The sequence below is a fragment of the Amphibalanus amphitrite genome, unplaced genomic scaffold (genome assembly GCF_019059575.1).
Source record: "Amphibalanus amphitrite isolate SeventyFive unplaced genomic scaffold, NRLGWU_Aamphi_draft 000375F_arrow, whole genome shotgun sequence".
Lineage (NCBI taxonomy): Eukaryota > Metazoa > Arthropoda > Thecostraca > Balanomorpha > Balanidae > Amphibalanus > Amphibalanus amphitrite.
The window spans coordinates 89442-116883 of NW_024881869.1; the positions used below are offsets into that span (position 1 = coordinate 89442).

Here is a 27442-nt window from a genome sequence, read left to right on the forward strand (position 1 = left end):
AACAGAAGTTAATTTCGGGTCAAATATTCTTATTAACTGATCTTATTGTTTTTTTAGCTTACACGTATAGTAACTTTTAGCTTTTTTAACTCGAGACTTCATGCACAGAAATGTGGCGTTCGTCCACTTTTCCTCACCGTCTCTTAAAGGGACCCTCCCACCTTAACATTAGTTTTGAGTTGAGATAGCCAAATTGGTGGCCATGGCCTGAAAATACCGGTTTGGGCACTCACAACATCGAAAAATGCTTTAATTCGGAGATATGGAATTTCAAACTTGCAGTTTTCGGATTCTAAGGGGCTAATGCATTGGTATGCCCCCTTAGAATTTGTGACGTCAGCGGAGGTCTAACGATTTTTAAATCTTTTACTAAAACGTTTGGTAGCACGCGGTGGTATATTCTGCTTTGCGCGCAACAAATGCCGCACTTTCAAATAAAGTCGCTAGGAACAGCGGAGATCCCAGAAAGTAAACAATAGAAAAAGTCTAATATCTTGAAAACCGGTGAATATTTTTCGGTGAAATTTGGTAGATATTCGTTTTCGCTCTTCCTGAACCGAGCGACATCACTTTCATGCCAATTCATTAACTTTTTTGAAGGTGGGAGGGTCCCTTTAAGTCTTAGCGACTTGATTCCATGTGGCGGCGGAACGGGGGAGGGGGCATCGGGGCACCGTGCCCCCGTTTGATTTTGGCATTTTAACATTAGCCCTATGGGAGTTGCATGGAAAGAATGGGACCAAAAGTCGGCAGTGCCCCCACTTCATTAAAGGTGTTCCGCCGCCACTGCTTGATTTGACCCTAAAGGCGTCTTACCAGCAAAAAAAAAATCACCTGCGTTATACCTAAATATTTGCCCAGGGCGCTCTACGTAAGAAACGCCAGCCGGTCAAAAAACTGGCGAACGAATACGATCTTTCTAGTGCTTGAATTATATCCAATGAAAGTTTCAGGAGACATAAATAACCTTAATCCTTATAGCTAGGAGCTCGGAGCATTCGCTAGCATTCCATTGCCAGCTGCATTATCAACGCCACATTTGCATTACTCTGGGTGCATCATAAGTAACAGTAGGTGAACCGGCCACAGCAAAACCATGCCTCATTATCCTTTCCTTCCAAGCTGCCAAGCTAACCGGCCGCCCGGCCTGGCCCGGCCCACCACCGCGATATGGAACAACACTGGAGTGCGCCATTTGCCTACGGCAGTGCCCCACCGCGCCGGGGCTGTTTGACAGGTCACCCGCACCGTCGTGACCTCGCCACCCGCCCCCCCCCCCTCACCCCCCGCCCACCTCCCCATCGGGCCCAGCTCGGTAGTGACCTCTCCTTGAATTTGACATGGACTCGACTAAGGCTCAACGCCATCTAGTTACGTCTGGAGATCCTAATAAGATCCACTGTACATAATAACAATCACATGTGAATAATTGAATAATTGATGATATTATGTGTAATGTATGCACATGTAGTCGATTATGTTTATATGTAAAGCTATTGTTTATTGTACCTATAAACGTGTATATTGTAAATACGTACACTATATACATGCATTCATATTGTACCTATTCGAACTTCACCAAAAATGTCGGTCCCTTGCGAAGTGTAGCATGAGTTTGCTATTTATTCTGCAGTGTTTGTGGGTCTCAGGGTAAATAGGTGCGTGTTCGGAGGAAAGGAAATTTGAATTACCCACAATGAAAGAACGAAATAAACAGTGAAACGATGGTTAGATATGGGTTAAAACTGGGCGAAAAACGTGAGAAATAAAACTAGGAACTCGTCGAAATACTCAGCCTCTCTGACACTCTGCGTACGGATACTAAATTTTTATTTTAACTGAGAGCACGTGCCAAAAGCCATAAAGATCAAAAAACGAACAGGAAGTCAACGGGGGCGGAACTACAGAGCCAAAAATTAAAACATTTTTTTTACATAATCAAAAACGAATCGAGTATATAGAAACGGCGAAAAGTCAATCCAGAAATTACAACAAAGTAAAGCAAGGACAGATATTAAATACGGCTGAAAACTATAAAACAGAAGTGACGATAATAAATCATTTACAATAATATAAAAGAGGAAAACAAACGTTCTTGATAAAATAGTAAACACTGCGCGAGGCGGCGATTGGCGGCGCAAAGGGCGGCCGGGCTGGGCGGACACGCCGCAGCTAAATTACCGGCGCTAGCGCGCCACACTGCTCCCCCTCTTAGTCGCGGAGCGCATCACATTACATCACAATACACAAAAGGGGGCCTGCGCGGTGGTCACCAGCGACCCGGCGGCCGGGACCGGCGAGGCGGCGAGCGGATCGACGTCCGGTGCGCGGCGGTCGCCAGCGACCCGGCGGCCGGGTGCAGCACGGCGGCGGGCGACTCGACGGCGAGCGGCTCGGCGTCCGGTGGCGGCGCGGTGACCAGCAGCTCGTCGGTCCGGGTCGGTGCGGGCAGCACCGAGTCCACGTTGTGTCGTTTGCTGGTACAGGCGGCAGTCATCTTGGGCTGGCACTTTGGAAGCGAGCTGCCGGTGTCTATGTGGCTGGCAGGTATTGGGCAGGCGTCGCAGGTCTCCCCAGGCTGGAACTGCTCCAAGATGGAGGGGTCGCAGGCACAGGAGAGCCTGGACTGGAGGTGGCTGGTCATGACTGGTTGACCAGGAAGGCACCTGGTCTAGTCAATCGGCGGAGCTCCTGCCAGGTGCGGCTTGACAGAGGCCCCAGGAGGGGCGGCTGCGTCCTGAGCGGCAGGGTCGTCATCCTGTGCAGCAGGGTCGTGTCGGCTTATTGCTGGTCGCCTCTCTCGTCCTGCTGCTGGTGCTGGTTGACGGCGGGAGGCTGCTCAGTGGAAGTGCGAGACAGCTGGTTTGTCAGGCTGCACACGGGTGCGAAAACAGCACCAACAGCAGAAGGCAGGGCCAGGGACTCAGCCACAAGCACATCATCAGTCAGAGTGAGGCATGACGAGTAGGTAGGCATGGTCAAGATTAGCAACAAAAAGCATGAAAAATGGCAACAAAATCACAGGATATATCAACAGGTTAAACTCATCACTTCAAATCACGTCGGGGTCACCAGAATGTGGGTCTCAGGGTAAATAGGTGCGTGTTCGGAGGAAAGGAAATTTGAATTACCCACAATGAAAGAACGAAATAAACAGTGAAACGATGGTTAGATATGGGTTAAAACTGGGCGAAAAACGTGAGAAATAAAACTAGGAACTCGTCGAAATACTCAGCCTCTCTGACACTCTGCGTACGGATACTAAATTTTTATTTTAACTGAGAGCACGTGCCAAAAGCCATAAAGATCAAAAAACGAACAGGAAGTCAACGGGGGCGGAACTACAGAGCCAAAAATTAAAACATTTTTTTTACATAATCAAAAACGAATCGAGTATATAGAAACGGCGAAAAGTCAATCCAGAAATTACAACAAAGTAAAGCAAGGACAGATATTAAATACGGCTGAAAACTATAAAACAGAAGTGACGATAATAAATCATTTACAATAATATAAAAGAGGAAAACAAACGTTCTTGATAAAATAGTAAACACTGCGCGAGGCGGCGATTGGCGGCGCAAAGGGCGGCCGGGCTGGGCGGACACGCCGCAGCTAAATTACCGGCGCTAGCGCGCCACATGTTCTTTGTTGTTCCATGTTTAAAACGTATATGTTTTTCTGTAATTATCGCTGACGAAGCTCCAGGAGCGAAATATTCGATAATTTTAAATATAACTTTTTGCCTCCTATTTCTGATCTATATTATGAGGTTACTGGTTATTCTTATATCAATTTTATTCATCATGAGCCTCAAGCAGAGTTTCAGCTTTTTAAGAAGTATAACAACACAACGGAAATAGTTGAGCCGAGTTGCCTGTCTGTCCCATGTAACGCATTAAAGACGCCAGCCCCAACTTCTACCCTCATTTCATAAATATGCAAGATATTACAACAAAAATTACCCGACGTTTCGTTTATTATAACTTTTTCAAGGGTAATGAAAAGACACACATTTATCTACGAGAACATGGGATGTGTAACAGCGCGGGCAATCCTTCGTAGTAACACTTCCTGTCTGCAAACAGGTCACAAAGAAACAATTCACAAATCATAATCTCTCCTGACTAAAGATGCGGCCACAGAAGCAAGCCTAAAAAATCCATTTGAAATATTCAAAGTTTGACCAGTAGCGATAAATGCCGCCTCTACAACTTTTCGCTGAACTTTGGAAAAATTCCTGTCGACACTTGTAGCCCCTGTCCAGTTAGGCACATGCCCTTCTTCCTCTGCGTGAACAACAAAGGCGTTCGAAACTCTATGATTGCGCATGTCTCCCTTGTGCTCGCGAACCCTCGTTTTTAGACCCCTTCCCGTTTCCCCGTAGTACACGCGTGGGCATCCACCGCAAGGAATTTTATATACTACGCTATCTCTGTTTGACTCTCTTTTGTTTCGCTTGAAAATTCCGCCTATTTTCTGTCCTCCTTTTGCAACAATGGATAGGGCCGGGCCCACCAGCTTTTGTACCTGTTCAGTAAGAGGGGAATAAGGGGCTATCACCGACAGTGTATTCTGCGCGTGCCTTTCAGATACGTCAGCTACCCTAGTGTTAGATTGAGACCAAATCCGTTTAGCTTTGTCCCTGAGGGATATGAGTTTGGCCAAAGGGTATCTCAGCTGTAAGAATGTATTGGTTATGTAATCAATTTCTTCCTGTAGCAGGTCTTGTGAGCAAATTCGAAGGGCGCGCAAGAAGAATCCGATAACGACCCCAGACTTTACCTTCTGACTGTGTCCCGAGAAATAATGTATGAGGTCATTCCTATTAGTGGGCTTACGGTAGACCAGGGACAAAGCTAAACGGATTTGGTCTCAATCTAACACTAGGGTAGCTGACGTATCTGAAAGGCACGCGCAGAATACACTGTCGGTGATAGCCCCTTATTCCCCTCTTACTGAACAGGTACAAAAGCTGGTGGGCCCGGCCCTATCCATTGTTGCAAAAGGAGGACAGAAAATAGACGGAATTTTCAAGCGAAACAAAAGAGAGTCAAACAGAGATAGCGTAGTGTATAAAATTCCTTGCGGTGGATGCCCACGCGTGTACTACGGGGAAACGGGAAGGGGTCTAAAAACGAGGGTTCGCGAGCACAAGGGAGACATGCGCAATCATAGAGTTTCGAGCGCCTTTGTTGTTCACGCAGAGGAAGAAGGGCATCTGCCTAACTGGACAGGGGCTACAAGTGTCGACAGGAATTTTTCCAAAGTTCAGCGAAAAGTTGTAGAGGCGGCATTTATCGCTACTGGTCAAACTTTGAATATTTCAAATGGATTTTTTAGGCTTGCTTCTGTGGCCGCATCTTTAGTCAGGAGAGATTATGATTTGTGAATTGTTTCTTTGTGACCTGTTTGCAGACAGGAAGTGTTACTACGAAGGATTGCCCGCGCTGTTACACATCCCATGTTCTCGTAGATAAATGTGTGTCTTTTCATTACCCTTGAAAAAGTTATAATAAACGAAACGTCGGGTAATTTTTGTTGTAATATCTTGCATATTTATGAAATAATCGTCACATTACAACTTCTACCCTCATCCCCACTATGTGTTTCTTGGCCGTCTCATAATCATTCTCTCCATCTCTCTGTAGGTTCTGGACGGCCTGCAGTACCTGCACTGGCGCGGAGTGGCCCACCTGGACCTGCAGCCCGACAACATCGTCCTCACCAGCTGCCGAAGGGTGGACGTCAAACTGGTCGACTTTGGCTCGGCCCAGAAGGTCACCAAGCTGGGCGCCCAGGTCCACCGCAGCAGTCTGCTCGAGTACACCGGTAAGAATCACGGTTCATTGGCAAACAGGAGGAACCATCTGGCGTGCAGCGGGTAGGGAGAGGCGTAGGTAGGTCATAAGACGGGCAAACTCCATTCAGCGTTCATGCAGCATTTTTAAATTTAAAACTAACTAATGCTTTTTCATGAGGTCCTCCAGGACTTCATAATACATATGCGGGAACTTGCGTATGTAGCACTAGCAGACGTCGGTATGGTTGTCGCTGTTGTTCCCTTTAGAGCAAAGTTGGTCCAGCCTGTTACCCCTCGGGGGCTTCTTGTAGCATACGTTTTACAATTTGGAGCACGGGTAGTCATTTAGTCTGATGCCTAACGGTTTTTATCGCCTTTTCTCGGTTGTTCCGTCGACGCAGCTCGGTGCGACATGCTATTTACACTCTCCTTCCCTCTCAGCGCCGGAACTGCTGGCCGACGAGCCGGCCTTCCCAATGACGGACGTCTGGTCTCTGGGCGTCATCACCTACCTGCTGCTGTCCGGAACGTCACCGTTCCGCGGCGAGACCGACGCCGAGACGCGGCAGAACATCCTCTTCGTCCGCTTCCGCTTCGAGTACCTCTACCGCGAGATCACCACCGAGGCCACGCGCTTCCTCATGCAGATCTTCAAACGAGCGCCCAGGTGAGAGGAGATAAAATGCAGGCAGACGGGCTGGTTGATGTTTCTATAGCACTTTCCATGTGGACAATTGCTATCTCTAGCTAGACTCTAGTAAAGACTGGCTTTTAATTCTATTCTGATTGCGCCTTCTGCTACTTATAACTTTCAGGTAGACACATACCTAAACGAATGCCAGTCTACTGAAGTCGGGAATAATAAAATGTATGCACGGTATTTCCCTCCTTTATGCTGACCGTTCCTGTTCGCCCGACCCACAGCAAGCGGCCCACGTGCGAGGAGTGCTCCGAGCACCGGTGGCTGCTCTCCAACGACTACATGCTGAAGCGGCGCGAGCGGGCCGTCTTCCTGGGCAACCGCCTCAGGGTCAGTGGGACATATTCTGGTGGGACGCTGGTAACATCCGTAATAATGGTCTTGGGCATAAAATGAGACATACCATTTCACGCATTGATATTGAGCTGTAGCTTGAGTCTCAGTTTTTGGTTTAACATTACCTTCGGTCTTGGCTGAACTACTGTTGCATGAAAAATATTTGGTCTGTCGAAGCCAGCACAAGAGTCCGTGAGAAAGCCATTTACAGTTTGTAAATAATTACAATAAAAATATTGTAATATTAACGCATGTAAAATATTCCCGAATTACGAATATTTATAACATGATAATGCATGAAACCAACCGGAGATGTAGAAAGTCTCGCCATTGAACCAGCCCCATTGCTAACGGCGCGTCTCTGCCACCCCCAGGAGTACTCGGACCGCTACCACCGGCAGAGGCTGGAGCAGGCCACGCAGAGCCCCGACCTCCTCGCCGGCTTCGGCATGGCGCTCTCCCGCTCGCTCAGTGTCGAAACGAACGCCTTCACCACCTTCTAGGAGCTTTCCCAGTCAGCTGCCGGTTGCGCGGGTCCCGCCCCGTCCCCGCGACTCGAACCGCCCCTGCCCGAGTGTTAGCTCGAATTAATTTGGCACGGTAGTCACTCGCGAGTGATGCCACTGAGCTTGTTGTCCTTCATGCAGGCGTGATCAGAGTTGTGAGTGAGGTTGTTGGAGTCAGTGGTGGCGCCGAGGTTGTGAATGATGTTGTTAGAATGTTGCGAGTCATGTTAGACCGCGAAGCACGGCGCGGAAAACAGAAACGTTTTGCCGTTCTTGAGGATACCGTCGCCGTTCAGTTGTGGTATTCGGGATGCGTACCTACACACATTTGGAAAGTTGTCTGCCTAATTTACCCATCCCGACGAAATCAGTGTTTGCTTTGCCGCTAGGACGTGAGGACCGTCAGTCTAGAGGTCGCGTCAGGTCCCCGGGTCGTGAGGACGGTTTGTGAGAATACGTTGAGGATTTCTTGCCGAATGCAGACGCGTTTGATGCATCGGAAATACATTGGTGTATACAGATCGTTTTGCTGTTTTTGTTTTGACTCAGCGACGGACACTGATTGGCCAGAGGAACCTATTGCAATCCGTATGAGAACAAAAGGAAATGACTTCATAAATGCGGAAAACGTTTGTCTACCACAGAAAACATTTTATTGGAGGTGTGCTGAAACATATTTCACGACTTGTCTGTTTTGCAAAGAAAATGGAAAATTATTTTTTAGACGCACCCGACGCACCTTCCACCCCAGCAACTGCTTTGGCTTAGGACGAAAAGGTACATGTGAGTATTTTAGAAAATGTGGATCATTATTTTGAGCCATGTGTTACATTATGTAGACTTGCGACAGACACGTAGCCGCTCTATCATAATTATAGATTCTCCGTAGACCACTGGGAATCAATAACGGCATTTCGATGCATCTCTGCATTCATTTTGAAACGAGGAAATTAAATGCTTCTTGAATATTGTTATACCTATGTTCGATGCCATGAAGAAGCTCTATTATTCTGTGAGAGCTTATCACTTTTATTCCTGTGAAGTGTGAAACATCGGCACTGAAAATGGAGCCTGAGGGCACATTACCTCCAAGCGGGTCAGAAGGTGGCTATAATCAGTCGACAGCGATGGACACCCTTCCATCAAAGTCCAATGATTCTATACCAGATGGGACGAACCTCCACGTGGAAATGGGAGTTGATGTTAATTCACTCACATCTGGCAGCCTCGACCAGAGACCATCTGGAATGATGCCATATAGTTTCGTGATGACGGCGAACTCGGATATCACCAATCAGACGCGCTCCACAACATCTCAGTTGGGCGGACTTACACGCCAGGAATTCTACTCGTCACTAGGCGACTCTGCAGTTCCATCCACCACCGAGTTCAACTACGCGACCTACTTGCGCGAACGGGCAGCAATAAGCCAGCAATGCCTCGGCAGTGAGGGCGAGCCAACAGCCACCTCGCCCATAACTGACGTGAAGGACCCCTTCAACATGGACGTGGCGGAGCAGCAGCTGCTGAAGAGGCCACCGGCTTGCTTCATCGTCATCGGGAAGCCGTGCTCGGGGAAGACGACGATGGCGCGCCTGCTGTCCGAGTGGTGGCGCTCCATCTACATCAGTCCCGACACACTCGTGGAGGATATAGTGGAGAGCCAATCGGAGCTCGGACTCCGCTTTTGGTCCCTCCTCGCGTCGGGTGTGGCCATTCCCGAGCAGCTCATCATGAGCATGCTGTCAGAGCGTCTGCAGCGTGAAGACGTCAGACACTATGGCTACGTGTTGGATGGATTTCCCTGTCTATCAGAGAAGGTGCTGTCCCACCTGGATCAGCTGAAACTGATTCTAGACTCGGCCCTGCCACCAGCCGTGATTATTCATCTAAGAATATCGGACGAAGATCTGGTGGAGAGGGCTGCGTCTTTCCGCATGGATGAAGCAAAGGGCAGGTTGTATAGCTTCATATTCTATACAGAAAAACCGAAACCACCAAAAAAGCAAAAACCGCCACGGTTGCCATCGGACGACGAGAATGAAGAAGAGGAGGAAGAAGAAGAGGAAGAGGAGGAAATGCACGAGGAGGCAGTCGAAGAAGAGGAAGAAGTTGAGGAAGAGGAAGAGCCAGAACCCATGGAAAACGAAGAGGGTAGCGAAGACGGTGAAGAACGTCGCCCACCTCAACTCAAACCACCCAAAAAGCCGAAACCGATGAATCCATTTCATCCGGCACCGAAGAAGGTTCGAGATACTCTTCTGCGCATCCCCGAAGGCAATCGGTCTCGATTCTCCGGAAAGCTAGAAGCATATAAATCTCGACTGATGTTGTTGCTGGAAGATTATATGACCAGCCACAGCCCCGAGTTTCTGATTGAAATTGACGCTACGCTGCCTCCGAAAGAAGCGTTCGACAGCCTGAAGTACCGTCTGTCTGTGCTACCTATCTACCGCGCCATGGTGCCAGTTCGTCTAAGAGATCAGGACAACCCACCAGCCGTCTCCTCGGAGGACGAGCCCGAGCAGATCAGACACGTGCTGCAGCGCACCAGTCCGCTCTGCTTGCGATTCAAGTGGACGCCGTCCGATTTCGGCGCCATGTGTCCCGTCAATCTCCAGGATGGTCGTATCGTGCGTGGAGACCCAGAATTCTCAGTTGGCTTTCTGGATCACTTCTACGTCATGGCCAACGAAGAAGCATACGACCTATTCATGCAAAATCCGCGACGGTTTTTGATGAGGAAGCCAAAGCCTCCGTGTCGGGTGATCATCTGTGGGCCCATAGGAAGTGGTCGGACCACGCTTGCGTCCCACTTGGCCAGCTACTATGCTGCAAGTATCATTGACATAAGGGAGGCAGGAGTGCTGTTCTTGGTGAAAAAGCGGAAGGAAGTCTTGGAAGAAAAACGGAAGGAAAAACGAAAAGAAATCAAGGAGACAGTCATGGCTAGGAGAAAAAGGGAAGCAGAAGAACGTGCAAAGGTTGAGGCGGAAAACGCTAGCGATGAAACGAAAGGTGAAGAACAGAGTGGACAGATCAGCCCTAATGATGGCGAAAAAAGCAAAGAATCCATGGGGAAAGGAGGTAGCGGTGCAGCTTCGGAAAGAGACTCGTCCGGAGAGGCGACAGCGACACCCAGGAATAGCGCAGGCAGCAATCGCTCCAATGCACCGGAAGAAGCAGAGAGCAAGGCCGGTCCCGGTAGTCCTGGTGCTCGTGCCGATAGTGGATCAAGCGGCAAGTCCACTAAGCCAGGCAGTGGATCTGGGGCTGGGAGCGACGGAGGAGGCGCCGCGGAACAGACGGAGAGCGGAGGTGTGGGCGCTGCAGGCGCTGGCGGCAGCAGCGGAGCCTCCCCAGGGGACGGCGTGACCGACTCGTCAGGCGAGGAGTCCCAGTCGTCGTCGGACGCGCCGCCGGACCCCGAGGTGGAGGCTAAACTGGAGGAGTGTGCCGCTGAACTGGAGGCGCTGGTAGCCGACGTTCAGCTGGAGCCGCCTGACTGGCTGCAGGTGCTGCAGGAGACGGTGGCAGAGACAGAGCGACAGCGCCACGTCGAGGCCGGTGGTGGGCCCAAGCACGGCGGCTGGGTCATCGACAACATGCCCACAGAGATGGTGCTGTGGGAGCTGATGGCTCAGTCCAAGTTTGAGTATGATGACTTGGTTTGTATCTGGGACGACTCGGATGATTTTCTGTTCCTGCAGGATTACTACTATCAGGAGCATCGTGAAAAGGTGGGAGAAGATGCTGTCGCCGCAAAAACCGCTGCCGAAGAGGAGGCCAAGAGAAATGAGGAGGAGCAGCGAAGGCTGGAGGAGGAGCGGGCGCGACAGGAAGAGGAGAGGCAGGAGCAGGAGGCGGTGAATAGGCAAATGGCGGCCATTATGGGCGAGAGCGCATCGCCTGGCGCTCCGTCTGAGCCAAAGATGGATGAAGACGAGACGAAGCCGGATGAAGCGGCAGCTGGTCAAGGCACTTTATCTATCGGCGGCGCCTCCCCAGCGCCGGCTGCCCCAGGCGGGAACGCGTCACAAAGGGGGCCAGCCAGCAACATGTCCGGAGCACCAAACACCGAGCTAGAAGACCTGCAGGAGCTCGGAGACCCCGCGACGCCTCTGGTACCGCCCGAACCGCCACCAGACTGCCCGATGATGGCCGACTACAAAAAGAAGCTGCTAGACTTCAGCCAGGAGTGGAGTTCCGTGCGCAGCCTGGCCGAGCCGCGAAACTCCCCTGAGCCTATAATTCTGGCGCTCGACAAGGTGATGCGCACTGGGACAAATCTGCTGCGAGTTGTCACCGAGCAAATGGAGCACAGCTTCCGTCAGCAGCCGCGGGACCTGAGCAGCAGTGACGAGCTGGAGATGGAGTTTGGAGAGGTTGACGACGAGGTGGAAGAGGAGGCAGCTGATGATGACAATGAGCTCGAGGATGAGGAAGACCATGGCATGTCAGACGCTGAAGGTGAAAACCAGTCACGGCAAGACCAGAAGAAGCCTTACGGAGAGACGGGCAAGTTCTGCCCAGTGACTTACACGAAGATGGGAGTGCTGCAGCCGGGCTCACCGGAATTCGCTGTCGGTTACCGCGGTCAGTTATACCTCACCAGCTCTCAGGAAGCCATGGATACACTGATGGCTGATCCGGATCGCTACATCCCAGCCAATGAGCCACCAAATCCGGCGCCGCTGCGGCTTGTTCTGCTTGGAGCATTCGGTGCAGGAAAATCAGAACGCGGCCGTCATCTAGCCGAGAAATGCGGCGTGTTCTTCTACGACTACACCGAGCGACTGCAAGAAATAATGCTGTCTCTGGGAAAGCAACGCATAGGCAAGCACTTCTACACTGACGTGTCAGGGGAGGACACAATCGCCGACGACATCGCAGATGTTGTCACAGAGACGACCCGCATGCGAGAGGAGTTTGACCAGAAACAGGCCGAGCGTCGAGCTGAGGCGGCGGCAGCAGCCGGCCTGGAGAGTTCCAGCGCAGGTTTCGGCACTCCTCCACCGGAGCCGTCGGCGGCTGAGGAGGAGCCGGCAGCCGGTGGCGAGGGCTCTGATACGGAGGAGACCAACGGCCGGCGACCGGACCAGGCAGGCTGGACGGACCTCCAGGTAGAGGTAGAGGCACATCTCCTCGGAGAGCTGGAGATGCTGTCTCCGAACATGCTGGACGAGCTGGTGCGTCCGTGGTGGGAACACTCGCCGTACAAGGAGACAGGGTTCGTGATGGAGGGCTTCCCAGCGACGCCCGACGAGATGCAGTATCTGACAGACCACCATCTGTTCCCTGACGCCATCGTTGTGTTGATAACGGATCCCGAGCAGACGGTGCAGCGCTTGCTTCCATCCAGGCTTGCACAGTGGCAAGAGAAAATGGATGTTTTCCAGGCCAGAATAAAGGAGGCACGGGAAGCAAAGGCCGCAGAGAGACAGCGTGAGATAAATGAACGTCGAAAGGAGCTGCAAGATGAAGTCGATCAGAAGAAGAAGCAGCGAGAAGAGATGCTGAAGCAGCAGGCTGTGGATGACGAGGGCGGAGACGAAGAGGGAGATACCAATGATGACGAGCCCCCGGAAGGATCAGATGCTATGACGATGGGAGATGAGCTGGGAGAAGAAGAGGAGACGATCGACATTGATCAGATCATTGCAGACGAATTCCCTGAGCCGGAGGAGACTGAAGTTCAGTGGGAGACGAAGGAAGAAGCAAAGGAGCGCCTCTCCGAGGTTCTCCGCCAGTGGCACGAGGAAGGAAAAGCGGCCATTGCATCTCTGAAGGAAGTGGCAACCGAGGCGAACATCCCGTGGGTGGAAGTGGATGCCAGACGACGAGGTCATATTGTTGACTTCCAGCTGACCACTGCTCTGGAAAAATACATCAAACACCGTTCGAGCCTGCTGCAGCGAGCCTACCCAATCGGAACCAACATGGCTTCGATGCTGTTGGACGTCGGCTACCGGCAGCTGAGTAAGTTCGGTAAGCAGTGCCCGGTGACGCTGAAGGACCGAGGCATGATGCTGCCGCCGTTCAACCCTGTGGAGCGGCGGCCGTACCCAGTCATCTACCGGCGGCACATTTACTACTGCATCAACAGCGCGGCTGCCGCCAAATTCATCCGCAATCCTTTGATGTACACTGAGCAGAGGCCGCCGCAGTACCTGATCCCCAGCCGCGTGGCGGTGCTGGGACCGCCCAAGTCAGGTAAAACGGCCGTTAGCTGCGGCCTGGTGCGCCGCTACGGTCTGCACCGCGTCTCGGCCGGGGAGGCGGTGCGTGCCCTGTTGGCGCGCTGGCCGCCGCTGCAGCTGGGCGAACGCGTGCGGCACCACCTGGAGGAGGGCCAAGCGGTACCGGAGCCGCTCCTGGTGGCCGTGATTCAGATGGCATTGCTCTCGGTGTCGGCCCAGGTGCACGGCTTTGTGCTGGATGGCTGGCCGCAGAACGAGCGCCAGGCGGCGGCGCTGACGGCCGCTGGCGTGCTTCCTTACCTGATACTGGAGCTGAAGGCCGACGCCGCGATCACCGTTCGCCGCGCGCGGCGCCAGGAGAACTGGTTCCGAGCGGAGCAGACTCGCCTGGAGGCGGCTGCCACGCGGCGCAGGCCGCCCGCAGAGGAGCCGCGGCTGGAGACGCCGCTGGCGCACTGCGTTCGCCTCGCGAGCTGGAGACAGGCGTCCGAGCAGCTGGGGTACTACTACCAGCGCCTGCATGGGAACCTGGTGGAGCTCAACGCCGGCAAAACCATGTGGGCGGTGGAGAAGGAGGCTCGAGCCGCTCTCGAGCAGCGCATCAGCGAAATCTACCAGTACCGCGAGCGAGTGGCGTCGGGTCGAGCGGCGCCGCTGGGAGCCCTGTGTGTCACTCCGGACGAGCTGTCGGTGCGGCTCGGTCCCCTGGGTCACTACTGCCCCGTCTGCTGGAGGGACGGCAAGCTGACCGACCTCAGCGGCGAGAAAAGTCTGGCGCACGCCGTGGAGCTGGGCGGACGGTACTACCGCACGTGTGGAGCCGAGCACCGGGAGGTATTCCTAGAGGACGGCGAGATGTGCGTGCCGCCGCGCGCCGCTCCGCTACCTCCGGAGCTCCCGCGCAGGCTGTCCCAGCTCGACACGGCCGAACTGTTGCCCAACATCCCCCTGGCCTTCGGAGGGTTCTGCACGGTCACCTACGTGCGCGGCGGGCGAAGGTACGAGGCTCTTGTGCGCGGCGACCCCGCAATAGCCGTGGGCTATCATCATCAGGTGTATCTGCTGGCCTCAGAGGAAGCCCGAGACGCGTTCATGTCGGAGCCGCGTCGGTTCTACGCCTGCGTTCTGCCGAAGAAACTCCCGCCGACCGCCACCAAGGACTCAACGACGAAGGCCAAGGAGCCCCAGCTGCTGCCGGTCTCCAGCCTTCCCCTGCCGGGCTACCTGGAGCAGACGCTCGGCCACCACCTGGTTCGGGTGCTGACGACGGCCGGCTGCCGCAGGCCCAAGCACCCTCAGCTGGGCGTCACGGCCTCGGTGCTGGTACACATCGGCCTGCAGCTGCAGACGCGCGCCGCCGCCTCCGACTGTGTGCGCCGCCGCCGCGAGCAGAGACTGGCAGAGTTCGAGGCCGCCTGCGGACTGGTGGAGCGGCTCGGACCGGCGGTGAACGGAGTTGGGTCCGACCCGCGTCACATGCCGGACAATCTCAGACGGGAGATGGAGAGGTTCACGGCGATGCTGCAGCGGCCGCGGCAGGCAGCCTACAGGGACGTCTGCTGAACAAATGATGGATACACAAGTCGCTACCGGAGAAACCAAACTCCTCGCTTAGCGGTTATCGGTCGGGGCATTGTGTCTCAGGAACGGCTGACGGCTACTGACTATGGAGCTGGGTATGACGCACGTTTTTCATGAAACAGATGGCGTCACTCGATTGACTTGCCGAGTAACTAATACGCGATTGATAGATGCTTCATCTCGCCAAGTGATATTCAGCCCAGAGTGATAAAGATTCATCACCGTGTAATCGCGGTAAAATACAAAACCAGGTAGAAAACCAGATAATCGAATTGTTCTATAGATAATCGATCGATCGAATCGAATCTAATCGCATTGTTTATTGTTTGTCGCACAAATGGAAGGGAACGTTTACCGAACCATAACGCTTTTCCAGCCAGCGTAAGAATATCGGCACATATAAACACCGAATTTGGCACAGCATTTTCGACATTCATAGCGCACACGTGCTGTTAAAAATGTTCCATAGCTGAAAAGTCCAGCCTCCAGCTGAAAGGTCGCACTAGCTGCTAGGTGACAAGTATGCTAGGTAGTAGGTGACATTTCAGCTACCTGATAAGACAGCCTGACAACAACCTGAGGTGACAACCTGAAGTCAGCTTACGGGTCATTTGAAGGTCACCAGCACCTATTTAACTATAAAATGTGATAGACATGCTAGAGCGAAGAAAGCGCTCTGATTTGCGGACCAAGTGACATGCGGCATGAGAATTCCCAGGCGGGGGAAAGTCAGGGGAAAGTTTCCCAGTTGGGATCATGGCACATCAAATTTCCAAATTGACCTCAAGTCATGTTGTAGTTCATTCGACGCGTCTCGACGAAAAAAAAGCGAAGGCAATGAAATCGAGATTGGATTCTTATGCCATTAAAGTTATTACAGAAAACATTTACATCAAAAATGGCCGTTTTGACAGTTTGTGTCCACTCGAAGCTAAATCGTTAACATACCTATCGCAAAGCCATGTCCCACCACAGCTTTTTAAGAGCTATCGACTTCGAGTGAGCTTTTACTCGGGTGCTGTAGCTCAATTAACTCCCAAGCTAGGCGGCAATTTGTCAAAAAATGTCTTATCGGGAAAAATTGCTATGGAATTCTGGCAAACGGGAAATGGTCGAAGCACTTCTTTCACAATTTTTGCATTCTCTCGAACGCCACCTGCACGTTGGAAATCTCAAAATCTAATTTTCTTAGTCTAACTACTCCTAATAGCATTCATATTCTAATATAATTTAGTAAAACAAGTTATTTTATCTTATTTTTCATTTTTACTTTTTGATATTTTTTCGAATGCCGCTTTGCTACGTGATCCAGTCAAGATCCAGTAGCCATAACTTTTTTTCTCCTACGGGAGAAAAAGAAATATATTTTTCTTTCATATAGAACAGTGGTCGGCAGGCCCTCCGGGGTCGTGCCCCCTTTTCGGGCGCCAGGTAGGGCCATTACCCCCACCCTACCAGACACCATTGCATACACAACCGAGCTCACTGAAATGTCATACCTTTCCGTGATTCTTTGGGTATTTCGGGTATTATTATGGAAAAACGTCGGATCACGACACAGTTTTACCCTCGAGCCGATCATTTTTTTTTTATCTGCCACAAAGCATGTCATACATTGACAGAAATAACTGTTGACTTGTTAGGCAGTTGTTTCTTGAGATCATGGAAGTTCATAAAATTTCAATTCTAGAAGGTACAGCGGGTGCTGATCTACTACACAATTGTCATTGACCCTTTGAAAGTCTTAAGTCACCAAATGGCCAAGGAAGTTAACCGTCACCCGTATTGGTGTTTTGCCAGCCGCTAATTTATGGGGGGGGGGATAAATTCGTTGGACCCCTATTTGTCGTTCGGCCCCTGATCAAGCATGAGCTTCGCGGAAAAAACGAGCGTGTTGCCCGTGACGAGAGAAAGCTGATGCTTTGTCATTGATTGACCTTCCAGGTCGGCTCAATGACCCAAAAAGTCGGAAAATGGAGACCTGTCAGAACTTCGTAAAGTGAGGATAGTTGTGGAGTTTGTCGGGGTACCGATCACGAATTTTATCTAAGTTTTGATTACAGATGTCTTCGTGCATTTAGGCCAGGTCGGGTCAGGTCAGGTCAACCGATAGGCGTCCTGTCGGGTATTTATAGTAGGCATCAACAACCACTGACAACTTCGTAACATGTTACGAAGGCACCAAAATTACTTGGTATATGTTCAAATGGTTGCGAAATTCTAGCTACAATGTATAAAATTGATAAACCTGTACTGAAAATGTCATCGCGATCGGCTGCTTTTTGCGCGCGTTATTCGCGAAAACCCGAGGAAAAGGGGGTCCCCTATAAGTGCGAAGGTTATAATTGGGTAGCAGCGTCTTCCTATCGTCACGGGTAGCACGCTCATTTTTCTACCGCAAAGCTCCAGTTCAGATTTCAGAGGCCGAGAGGCTGGGGCCCGACCGGCCCCTCCCCGTTTACGTTAGCTGTTATGAAAACGCCAATAGAGGGGCGACGGTTAGCGTTCGATCTTTGAACCCTGAGACCAAACAGGCGTGATGTCTGTCCCATCAAGGGAGACATTAATTATAAGATAAGGCTTTCTCAGAGGCCCCCATTACCCCCCGCCGAGGGGCTCCATTACCCCCAAAGGGGGCATGCCCCACCATTTGCCGACCCCTGATATAGAAGCCCAAATGTAGGCTAAATGTGGACTGAACGTGAGCCAACGTTGCTTTAACTGGCATCTTTACATCAGTTACTCCGTTAACAGTTAAAAGGGCCCGAGCTACCGCCCGGAAGCTGAATCTGGGCGGAATGTGGGCTAACTTTCCGCGAATTGGCATCTCTACATCGGCATCCGAGTCAAACAGTCGGCCGGGCGGCCCCTGCGCCACCTGACGGGATCCGGAGTAGCACAAGGTAGGCTGAATCTGGACTGCAGATGGGACAGATTTGGACGAACTAGCATCTCTATTTGCCAAGTCCGGGGTGCGGCAACAATCAGGCGGCCCCGAGTCGCCCCTTGCCCCTGTGAGACGCCACCGGCACGCGTCACAAAAACACTGAATCACAGCAGTTGGTCGACTGTAAACTTAGCGAGAGCGTCTTCCTCGTCAGCCGGCCAATGGGCACGGGCCTAGCAACTGCGTTGGCTCGCTGCCAGTGGCACAGTCAGCTGGCGCCCGGGGGAGGGGGGAGGGGGCGGCGGCGTCCGTCGGTCCAGCCTGTTCGGTGGCGTCGCAGCGCGCGCGGCGGTCATGGCCGGGGTATTGATAAGCCGCCTGTCGCGTTTCAGACACGCCGCTGGTGTGGCCGTGAGTGGAACGTGCTCGGCGCTGCTCGGTGCTCACTGCTTCTCCGTCATGGCGTCCGCCAAGAACGCAGCGTCCATCTACGACTTCAAGTGCAGTGATATTGACGGCAATGAGGTGCCGCTGTCCAAGTACGACGGCCAGGTGTGCATCATCGTCAACGTGGCCTCTAAGTGAGGCAAGACCCCGACCAACTACCGGCAGTTGGTCCAGCTGTACGACACGTACAGCGAGCAGGGTCTCAGAATCCTGGCCTTCCCGTGCAATCAGTTCGGGAGCCAGGAGCCGGGCACACCAGAGGACATCAAGAAGTTCGTCGCCGGCTACGGCGTCAAGTTTGACATGTTCGCCAAGATCAAGGTGAACGGATCCGACGCGGATCCTCTCTGGGAGTACTTGAAAAACAAGCAAGGCGGCACGCTGGGCAACTTCATCAAGTGGAACTTCACCAAGTTTGTGGTGGACCGCAAGGGCCAGCCTGTCGCTCGGTTCGGGCCCGGCGATGACCCGATCCCTGCCGTCGAGAACGCTGTGAAGAAGCTGCTCTGAGTGACCTGAGAGGGCCGTCGCCGCCGCCGCCGCCGCCGCCCCGCCCGTCGGATGACGTCTCGACTGGAAACCTGCAATGCGGGTCGGCCGGGACCGAAGAGATTCGGACGGGGTAGCTGCGGCCGCAGCCGCCGCCCTTCCCCGCTCATCAGCTGATCTGTGTTACCGGACCCGCCCCCGGGCAGGGGATGTGATTTTGTAATGGACAGCGTCAACCATGTGCAATGGCATGTGTCAAACCATCAGCAGTCTGTCAGTGTACGGCAGTGCGTCCGTGTGCAGCGTTTACAACGCTCTCTCTGTTCAGCAGTCTCTCCGTGAGCACTGTGTGTCCTTGGGCCGCATCGGAAAATCAATACCGCATTCTAAGAAGTGTGTACGCGGATGACAATACACATTCGTATCGATTCCGGGCCTCGGCTGAGGTGAGTCGGCAATAATCGAAGGTTAGACACGCACTGTAGTGCCCAAAGGCACAGGCGGGCACGGCAAAGTCAAACCATGACAGGTGGCGGCAAATGAGCACATCAAAAACTCGTTTACCATGTGGGGGAGGGGGTAACAGGTGGGGGCTGACCCTGCAGATATCGATATGCCCCTCCTCTTACTTCTTAGACTTAAGAGCCTCAATGAAATGTCACCACTGCACTGGAGGGGGGGGGGGAGGAGGGAAGTGACACTACCGGGAAGGCAAAAATTATTCGTGTCGAGTGTAAAAACGCATTAACACGCATAGTAGGTATAGGAGGGTTCCGAGAACTCCTCCCAGGAAGGGGGAGGGGGTGGCGAATGTCGTCCCCTCCCGAAGATCTCAGTTCCTAAGGCAGCTAAAAAGACGAACTTTAGAAGGTGGGTGGAAGCGGTGGGGAACTCGATTGTGTGTTTATTTCATGACACTGTCATTATCGTTAAGATTACATGAGGTCACACGGGGTCAAACGTGCCGTATGAGGGACTATTTTGTGTTTACACGTCCATAACACAAAAAGGCATCGGCCGATTTTCTTGCTTCTTTCACTATGCAACAGCACATTCATTTGGAGTATTTATTGAGAATCTCTACAGTCAATCAAACCATAATAATGATAATAAGATATCTGCTAAGGCCTAAGAGTCTTTCGGTTGAGGCGGGGATGAGCCGACGCGGGAAGCCTTTCAGCCACAATTTTGTGTTTACACCCTCGTTTACACCCTAGAGATGTTTACAAGTCGCAAGTCAAAATGTTACCAGCTGATTTCTAAATTCTTTGACCAAAAGATTGCCTGTACCTTTTTAAGTCTTCACAGAGATTTTGACACGAATCGATCATTAGCAGCGGTAAACAGCGCAATGCAAAGACGGAACAGTCCGGCGACGGCAGCCTACCAGACATGCGGCAAGAACCGCGCCGCCGCTGCAGCGTGATTTTTTTTTTACTTTACACCCTTGTTACTAGAAAAGTTGTGGACCGGTCACCGATTTACTTATTGCTTTCGCGGCAAGATGCGCAATTCAACTCATAGCGGCGAGAGGCGGCTATGGAAAGTTAGGCCCCTGCCCAGGGCGCCACCGAACGTGACCGGAGCTAATGGCCCGTTGACAGACGCGGGGCAGACCCGGGAGGGGTCAATGTTTCCAGTCAGGTCAAGGGGCGCGGGAACAGGCGGGCCGTCGACGGAAAGTGTCACGCACACCAGTCGTCTGACAGCGACGGACGGTGAACGGAGCGAAACGCGAGCGAAAAGCTTCCCACCCACCCTCACCTTTTTAATGGATGTGACTTCAAGATAAGTTATACCTGCATATCCCTAATCCAGACCATATATCGTCGTTATCGCTCTCGGTGGCGTTTGGCGTTTTTAAAGGGGTATTCGACCCTATACGAACGAGCCGACGTGAGTGATTCCGGCCACTGACAGCCAACTGGGGAGAACGACTGGTGAGTGGCACGGGCAACCTAATACATATTAGGCAGGTTTTGAAGAAAGAAAAAAAAACAGAATGATCACGGCGTGAGTTATTCGCGAAAATCAGGAGAAGCGGGCGAAATTCGCACTCCTCCTTTCCATTGCGCGTGTCAAATCGCATCCCGCCGCACTGGGATTCCATTTCCACACTCTGGGGGAAGGGAGTTGAAAAATGAGCAATGAACTTCCTTGGTCCCTTCTATACCACGACTCCTGTGCCATAACGACAATAGAAGGATCATCAAAATCATGACTAAATATTAAATAACTTAAGTCAATGTTTCCAGTCAGGTCAAACAGTAGGTCACTAAAGGTAGAGATCATCAAAGGTCAAATTTCGCCTATTTCGACAACTTTTGACAAATCGGCGCACAACTCAAGGTAGAATACAGCTACAACGCTGCGGAAAAAACGCATTCGACAGCTTTTTAACGCTCTTTCTGAGCAATGCTCTAAGATTTGGTCTAGGATGAACGGTGTAGCCTGCAAAGTGCAAAAAGTGTTCAAATTGAAGTTTTTAACGAAACCTTTTCATGCAATAGTGTTTGACTCAAAACCAGGCACCGATTTTACCGGCAAATTGTGATCTTCTTGTCAAGCCGCGTGGAATGAACTATAAGTTGACCTCAAAGGGTCAACTGGAAATTTTGCCTTTAGGTCAATGCCATGACCTGGTCGGAAAAGTGCTTGCTGCATATCATAACCCGCGCCGGGCCGGGGGAGGGGGTGTTTGAACACCCCACTTTTGGTTTTTCGCAGATATCTCAAAAACGGCGGCGCCTCCGCGCCGCCGTTTTTGGCACACCTGTTCGTGCATCTTTTCCGCACATGTTGTGAAAATTTCAAACCCAGGTCTCCTTAGGTCAGGTCACCAGGTCACGCCAAGTGACCTCACCTCAGAAAAAAATAAGAATGCTCGTCATAGCTACACCGACTGAACGATTGCCTTGAAACTTTCAGCGATTGATAAGAGCAACACTATCTATAAAATGTATATCTCGGAATTTTGATATCGGTGACCTAAGGTCAGGTCAATTTTGCGGCCTCTCCATTAGTCAATGGGAGGAAATTGAAAAGCGTCTGTTTTGCACGAACGCTATTCTAGACACTCTCAAACATCGAGATGTAGGTAAAATAGACACACTGAACCAGAAAATGGCAACTGTGACCCCTCGTTATGTCCCCGAGGTCATCTCAGGTCACGAACAGAATCTAACAGCTTTTCGATGATAACTTCTGATAGAGGCGTGCTAGAGCGCTGAAAACGCCTTAGATGTGTTCGGCTCGACGTTGCGGATCGACTGATATGCAACATGACCTTTTCCGGTCAGGTCATGAACTTGACCTGAGGTCAAATTTTCAAGTTGACCTTTCAAGGTCAAATTATAGTTCAGTCGACGCGTCTCGACGAGAGAAACACGATGCTGGCAAAAGTCATGTCATAGCTCTTTTAAGTCAAAAGTTATTGCCGAAAAAACGTTTTTCGTAAAAACGGCTATTTTTGGAGTTTTTGCCCTCTGGAGGCTAAACCGTCTACCTGAGGTCAAATCTGAGAACATTACCCAGAAAGGTCTGTAAAAGGGCTATCGAATGCGCTTTTTTGCGGCGCTGTAGCTCTATCGGTTCCCGAGATAGCCGTTGGCTGTTTCCAAAATGTTGAAATAGTCAACATTTTACCTTTGGTGACCTCTGGTGACCTGACCTTTGGCCTGACCCAAAAAATGACCGAAGTGTTTTCGTCCTTATTTTTGACGTTCTTTCGATTGCCGCTTACCGCGTGTCGCTACGTGGCCCAGGAGCCGAGTTAGAAGGGGGGGTGTTCAGACACCCCCCCCCCGCGGCCCGGCGCGGAATTTCAGAGCACCGGCCCGGCGCGGGGTAAGATCGGTGACGTTAGGCCGAACACATCAAATATTCTTTCGGTCTGATGAGACTGTTTCAGAGTCGGAAGGATGCTAGGAATTAGGGGGAGACATTGGTCTGGACGGGCACCCTGAGTCAATCACGTTGACAGACCACCCAACGGCCAACATATGCCATTTTTGGTCGAAAACTTAGAAATCATGACATCACTAAAACCTCGAAATCTAAAAATTTGCATTTTTTAGAACTATGTCACAATAAACTTCGCTCTGTTCTCTACAAGTGCCCAAAATTTAAGGCGCCTGCGGCGCGCCGTTTCTCAGCTATAGCGCAGCGAAAAGGGGGAGGCGTTTCACGCCCTCCCCCCCCCCCCCCACAAGCAACTCGTTAATCTAACACCTGCAAACAAGTTACATGTGTTTATTAGCGAATCCAGGCGCTGAATAGGTATTGTAAAGTTGTAAAGAATAGGTACCTAGAATACCTATTCTATTGTAAAGAATAGGTATTGTGTACGTACACAAGGCGATTGTACGTACACATAATAATTACTTGCTTCTTGGATCATGATGTTCGTTATGTAAAAAGGACAAATGCTATAGTGGTTGCATGGAACATATTCTGTACCAATGTTCACAAGTGACAGTTAGGGGGATCATAGGCGGTTCCAGGAAAAAGAACGGGAGGTCTAAAAACACGTTGAATGTCTGATTTTGAAACAAACATGACATTATTGGACGTTTTGGCAAGGGGATGATTATTTGGGTTGATGTTAGGCATATCTACAAATTGTATGTTGGCAATGCCGATATTTAGGTACCTAGTCTTGGTCACATACCTATGTACATAGAGCCACAGCCAACAATGGACGTTTCAAATAGGTACCCGTTTCACTCCTATCTTTTTTCATGGAACCACCTCTGACGCCTAAAACAAAGTAACAACCATGATACATTTAAAACGATGCATACGATGCAACAGGTCATTAGGTAGCCTAAGCCACGTGATGTTTCACAATAGACACTCTTTATGCCTCACCTCCCAACTTCGTTAATCTTGACGCCGCCTCTATGGATGACATGTAGTATTTCAATCATTTTATCACACGTGATTGTAACATAACATGACCATTGTCAACTTGCCTCAAATGAGGCAAGTTGACAATGGTTGACAAGTTGCCAGTTATACCAATAAAAGCATATTGATGATTCATTTTGTGCATCCCCATATTCAATGACCTGTACCTATGCTAACCTTGTTTAATCACCCTAACCTTTTTTGAAATGTAGATTATGTTCAGTGAAATCGAATTTCGTTTAAATTTTGAAAATCGGTCCCTTTAATCTCAAGGTATCAAGGGGGGCTATATCTATATCCCCTATATCCCCCTTTGCCCTATATCCCCTTTTGCCACGAATGGGGATAGCCAGAGGGCTGTTCACGGGCCTTATGAGCGGCAGAGCGGCACACACAGGCTCTAAGCTCCGCCCACTGCCACCCTACGTCATCCCTCTGTCACCGCACCCGGCGACCGCTGTGGTCGATCCGGACCGACCACAGGGACCGTCAACCGTACACCACAGCCTGTGACGTCATACCGTCTACCCATCCCTACCCCCACGCCCGCTCCACAGACCGCAAACACCGCACTCGGCAATTTGCGGTGCCCGTAAACAGCTCTCAGCAGCCTGTCACTATTAGGAGGGGTGCATCACCCCTTGACCGGGAAAGGGCCCTAAAACAAACACATCTTTTCCTAGTGCAAGCTCAGCTGTGTTTTGAGCGCTTCTGTATCATCCCTTTGTTGATTACCAGCCACGGGCTGGCTGGCGTCCAGCCGTGACGACCTTGAAGGGTCATTACAAACAGTGAGTTGCTGACACGGTCCGGGAGGCCCGGGCCGCAGTCGCCCAAACGCTCAGCGCCGGGCCGGTCACAAGCCGGGCCGCCGGACGGCGCCAAAACAGTCCGCCGAGAGAGCAGCCAGAAACGAGACGATGAACAAACTGCCGGAAACAGTGGTCAGCCTGCAGATGAAACAAACTGGTGGAGAGGTGCCACAGCCGGTAGCTGACGAAGCTAACAAAGGACGGGCTGTGTTGTTTGAAGATGTGCTGGAGCGATGCTGCGGCACTGGACGCTGGCAGGTGCTGCTGGTCAGCTACATGTCCATCACGTGGATCATCTTGCCGACATTTTCCATGTCGATGATGTTCATCGGCGCCACGCCGGCGTTCAAGTGCGCTGACGGGTTCGACACCAACGTCACGTTCGCGTCTCTGCCGGAGGATGTTCCCCAGTGTCACCTTGTGGGTAACGCCAGCATGTCCTGCTCGCGCTGGGTGTTCGACAAGTCCGTGTACGAGTCGACAGTGGTGACCGAGTGGAACCTGGTGTGCGGCCGCAAGCCGATGCTTTCGATGCTACAGTCTGTGCTGATGCTGGGAGGGATCGTCGGCGCGCTGCTGGGAGGACAGTTGGCAGACCGTTTCGGCCGCCGACCTGTCTTCCTGCCTGTGATGCTGCTCGCGACCGTGTGCTCCTTCTCCGCGGCGCTGGTGGGCGACTATGTCAGCTTCCTCGTGATTCGAGGCTTCACGGGCTTCGGCATGGCCTCTATGATTGCCAGCATGTTCGTGTTGGTGACAGAGTTGAGCGACTGCGAGCACCGAGCGGCACTAGCGACCCTCGTATTCCTGCCTTTCGGGTTTGGCATCATGCTGCTGGCTGCAGCGTCGTACTACATTCGCACGCGCTGGCTGCTGCAGCTGGCGTTAGCCATTCCGTGCGTACTGCTTCTGCCCAACTTCTGGCTGATGCCCGAGTCGCCGCGCTGGCTGCTGATCCAGGGTCGGTTCCCTGAGGCGCTGGAGATTCTGCGTCAGGGCGCCCGCTGGAACCGCAGAAAGATGCCGTCTGACGACGAGGTGCTCAAGATGATGTCTGATGTGCGTCAAACGCACATCGCTCGTGAAGAGGCGCTAAAAGGGGACAGCCGAGACTCTGCGCTTCAGCGTGTCCTCGCCCTGGTGCGAACGCCACTGATGCGCCGATACACTATCGCTAGCACATTCATTTATTTCGCCATGGCTGGCTCATACTTTGGCATCTCCTTTGACGTGTCGCAGCTGAGCACGAATCCTCACTTGGCCGTGGCTCTGTCTGGAGTCATGGAGATCCCCGCGTGCCTGATCTACCCACTTCTGAACCGGTTCGGTCGGCGCCGCTGCCTCATCGCCTTCCTGTTCACAACGGCCATAGCGATGTTCCTCGTCTTCGTCAAGAAGGACGCCACGCTATGGCTGGTGCTGGGCCTGGTGGGAAAGCTGAGCGTCACATCGGCGCTCAACATGTTCTCCTACGTGTCTGAGTACATGCCGACGCAGCAGCGCGGCCTGGCGATGGGTCTTCATCAGACGGCCTCGCGGATCGGCGGCGCCGTCTCGCCGTTCGTGGTGGACCTGGTGAGCGGCCTGCACGAGCTGGCGCCGTCGGCCGTGTTCGGCGCCATGGTGCTGCTCGCTGGCCTCGCGGCGCTGCTGCTGCCGGAGACGGCCGGCAAACCCATGCCCGAGACTGTGGCCGATGTGGAGGCTGCCGACCATCGCAGACGCCCCAAGAAGGGCGCCGCGTGTGAACTGACCCTCAGTGATGGCAGCGTGAAAACTGGTGTGACATCCAGCTGATATGTTAACATCCAGCTGATGTGACATCCAGCTATATATAACAATGACTTTAATGCTTGCTCGATCAACGGTCACCAGCAATAAATGCGCCAATGGTATCGTTTAACTGCGTCAGTTTTGTTTTGCCCCGTGTTCGATGTCTCTCGGACGACGAAGATTTTACGCCATCCGGCCAATCCCGTTCAAACTTCAAGGTCAGCGGTTATGGCAACGGGATTGGCCGGACGACGTAGAATCTTCGTCGTCTGAGAGACATCGAATGCGGAGTTAGTTTGCTTCAAGAGCCGTAGCGACCTTAATACTAGGCATATCGTTGCATTCGTCATGTAAAATCAAACGTCTCGTCTATTAACAAAGACATCTTCAGTGAAAGGAAACACAATTCGGGTGAGAAAAAAGCAAGCAATCAGACGGCAATAGCAAGAGCAATAGCATTATCACACATAGCATCAATTATCATGCATTTCATAAGCAAGGATCACTACATAGGTCTCACATCTCATCAAGGACCTCTGCTGTGGAGGCGCTAATTCAGAGGAGCGACCTCTTCGTTCCGCCACTTCAAGAAGGCTTCACTCTCCTCTTCAGTGAAGTAGTTTCTCCAGTCGCCAACCACCCCCTTCCTCATGAAGGTGCCTTCTTCGGTGCCGGACACCAGTCCATTGTCTTCCCACTGCCGGAAGTTGGTGTCCGGGTTCGCCTTCATCACTTCGAAGCTGGTGTTCTTCGCGATATCGTCGACATCGGCGTCGCTCAGAGAGACTCCCAGAAAGTCTGCCACCTTACGGACGACCGAGCCGCGATCCTGGTGCATCTGCTCGTACGTGAGACAGAGTACAGTGTCAGAGTGCTCCAGGTAGCCCTGCACGTGCTCCCGGTAAGGACCGTACACTATTTCGCCGCGCATGAAGTTTTCGCGGAAATCTGCGAATGAGCCGCGGTACTTATAGATATTCAACATTCTCGAGAAATGGTAAAA

General features: G+C 51.9%; 5 protein-coding genes across 12 annotated transcripts in view; 4 read left to right on the forward strand and 1 right to left on the reverse strand.

The window, feature by feature from the left end:
• Positions 1-7863, forward strand: part of LOC122389875 (obscurin-like) — a 95306-nt gene extending 87443 nt beyond the window's left edge. For all 6 annotated transcript variants that reach the window (XM_043382336.1, XM_043382337.1, XM_043382335.1 and 3 more), the window contains 4 exons: positions 5649-5829; positions 6242-6467; positions 6725-6830; positions 7211-7863. In XM_043382336.1, the coding sequence (XP_043238271.1) occupies positions 5649-5829; positions 6242-6467; positions 6725-6830; positions 7211-7339 (642 nt within the window). In that variant the 3' untranslated portion in view covers positions 7340-7863. The remainder of the gene's footprint in view (positions 1-5648; positions 5830-6241; positions 6468-6724; positions 6831-7210) is intronic.
• Positions 7864-8069: 206 nt separating this feature from the next.
• On the forward strand, positions 8070-19375 carry LOC122389876 (phospholipid hydroperoxide glutathione peroxidase-like). 3 transcript variants are annotated; one of them, XM_043382345.1, is made up of 2 exons: positions 8070-8119; positions 18403-19375. In XM_043382345.1, exon 2 carries the CDS (start codon positions 18470-18472, stop codon positions 18965-18967), a length of 498 nt encoding a protein of 165 aa, XP_043238280.1. In that variant the 5' UTR covers positions 8070-8119; positions 18403-18469; the 3' UTR covers positions 18968-19375. The 3 variants fall into 3 exon arrangements, with proteins under 3 accessions (XP_043238280.1, XP_043238279.1, XP_043238278.1); XM_043382344.1 differs by having other exon boundaries at positions 8071-8125; XM_043382343.1 differs by lacking the exon at positions 8070-8119 and adding an exon at positions 17810-18026.
• On the forward strand, positions 8611-15105 carry LOC122389868 (adenylate kinase 9-like). The gene has a single exon (XM_043382328.1). The coding sequence runs from the start codon at positions 8611-8613 to the stop codon at positions 15103-15105; it is 6495 nt and encodes a 2164-aa protein (XP_043238263.1).
• Positions 19376-24643: 5268 nt separating the features above from the next.
• On the forward strand, positions 24644-26569 carry LOC122389877 (organic cation transporter protein-like). The gene has a single exon (XM_043382346.1). The coding sequence runs from the start codon at positions 24775-24777 to the stop codon at positions 26461-26463; it is 1689 nt and encodes a 562-aa protein (XP_043238281.1). The 5' UTR covers positions 24644-24774; the 3' UTR covers positions 26464-26569.
• A 420-nt stretch (positions 26570-26989) lies between these two features.
• Positions 26990-27424, reverse strand: LOC122389882 (sulfotransferase family cytosolic 1B member 1-like). Its single transcript, XM_043382350.1, has one exon. It carries the CDS (start codon positions 27422-27424, stop codon positions 26990-26992), a length of 435 nt encoding a protein of 144 aa, XP_043238285.1.
• Positions 27425-27442: the final 18 nt, after the last annotated feature.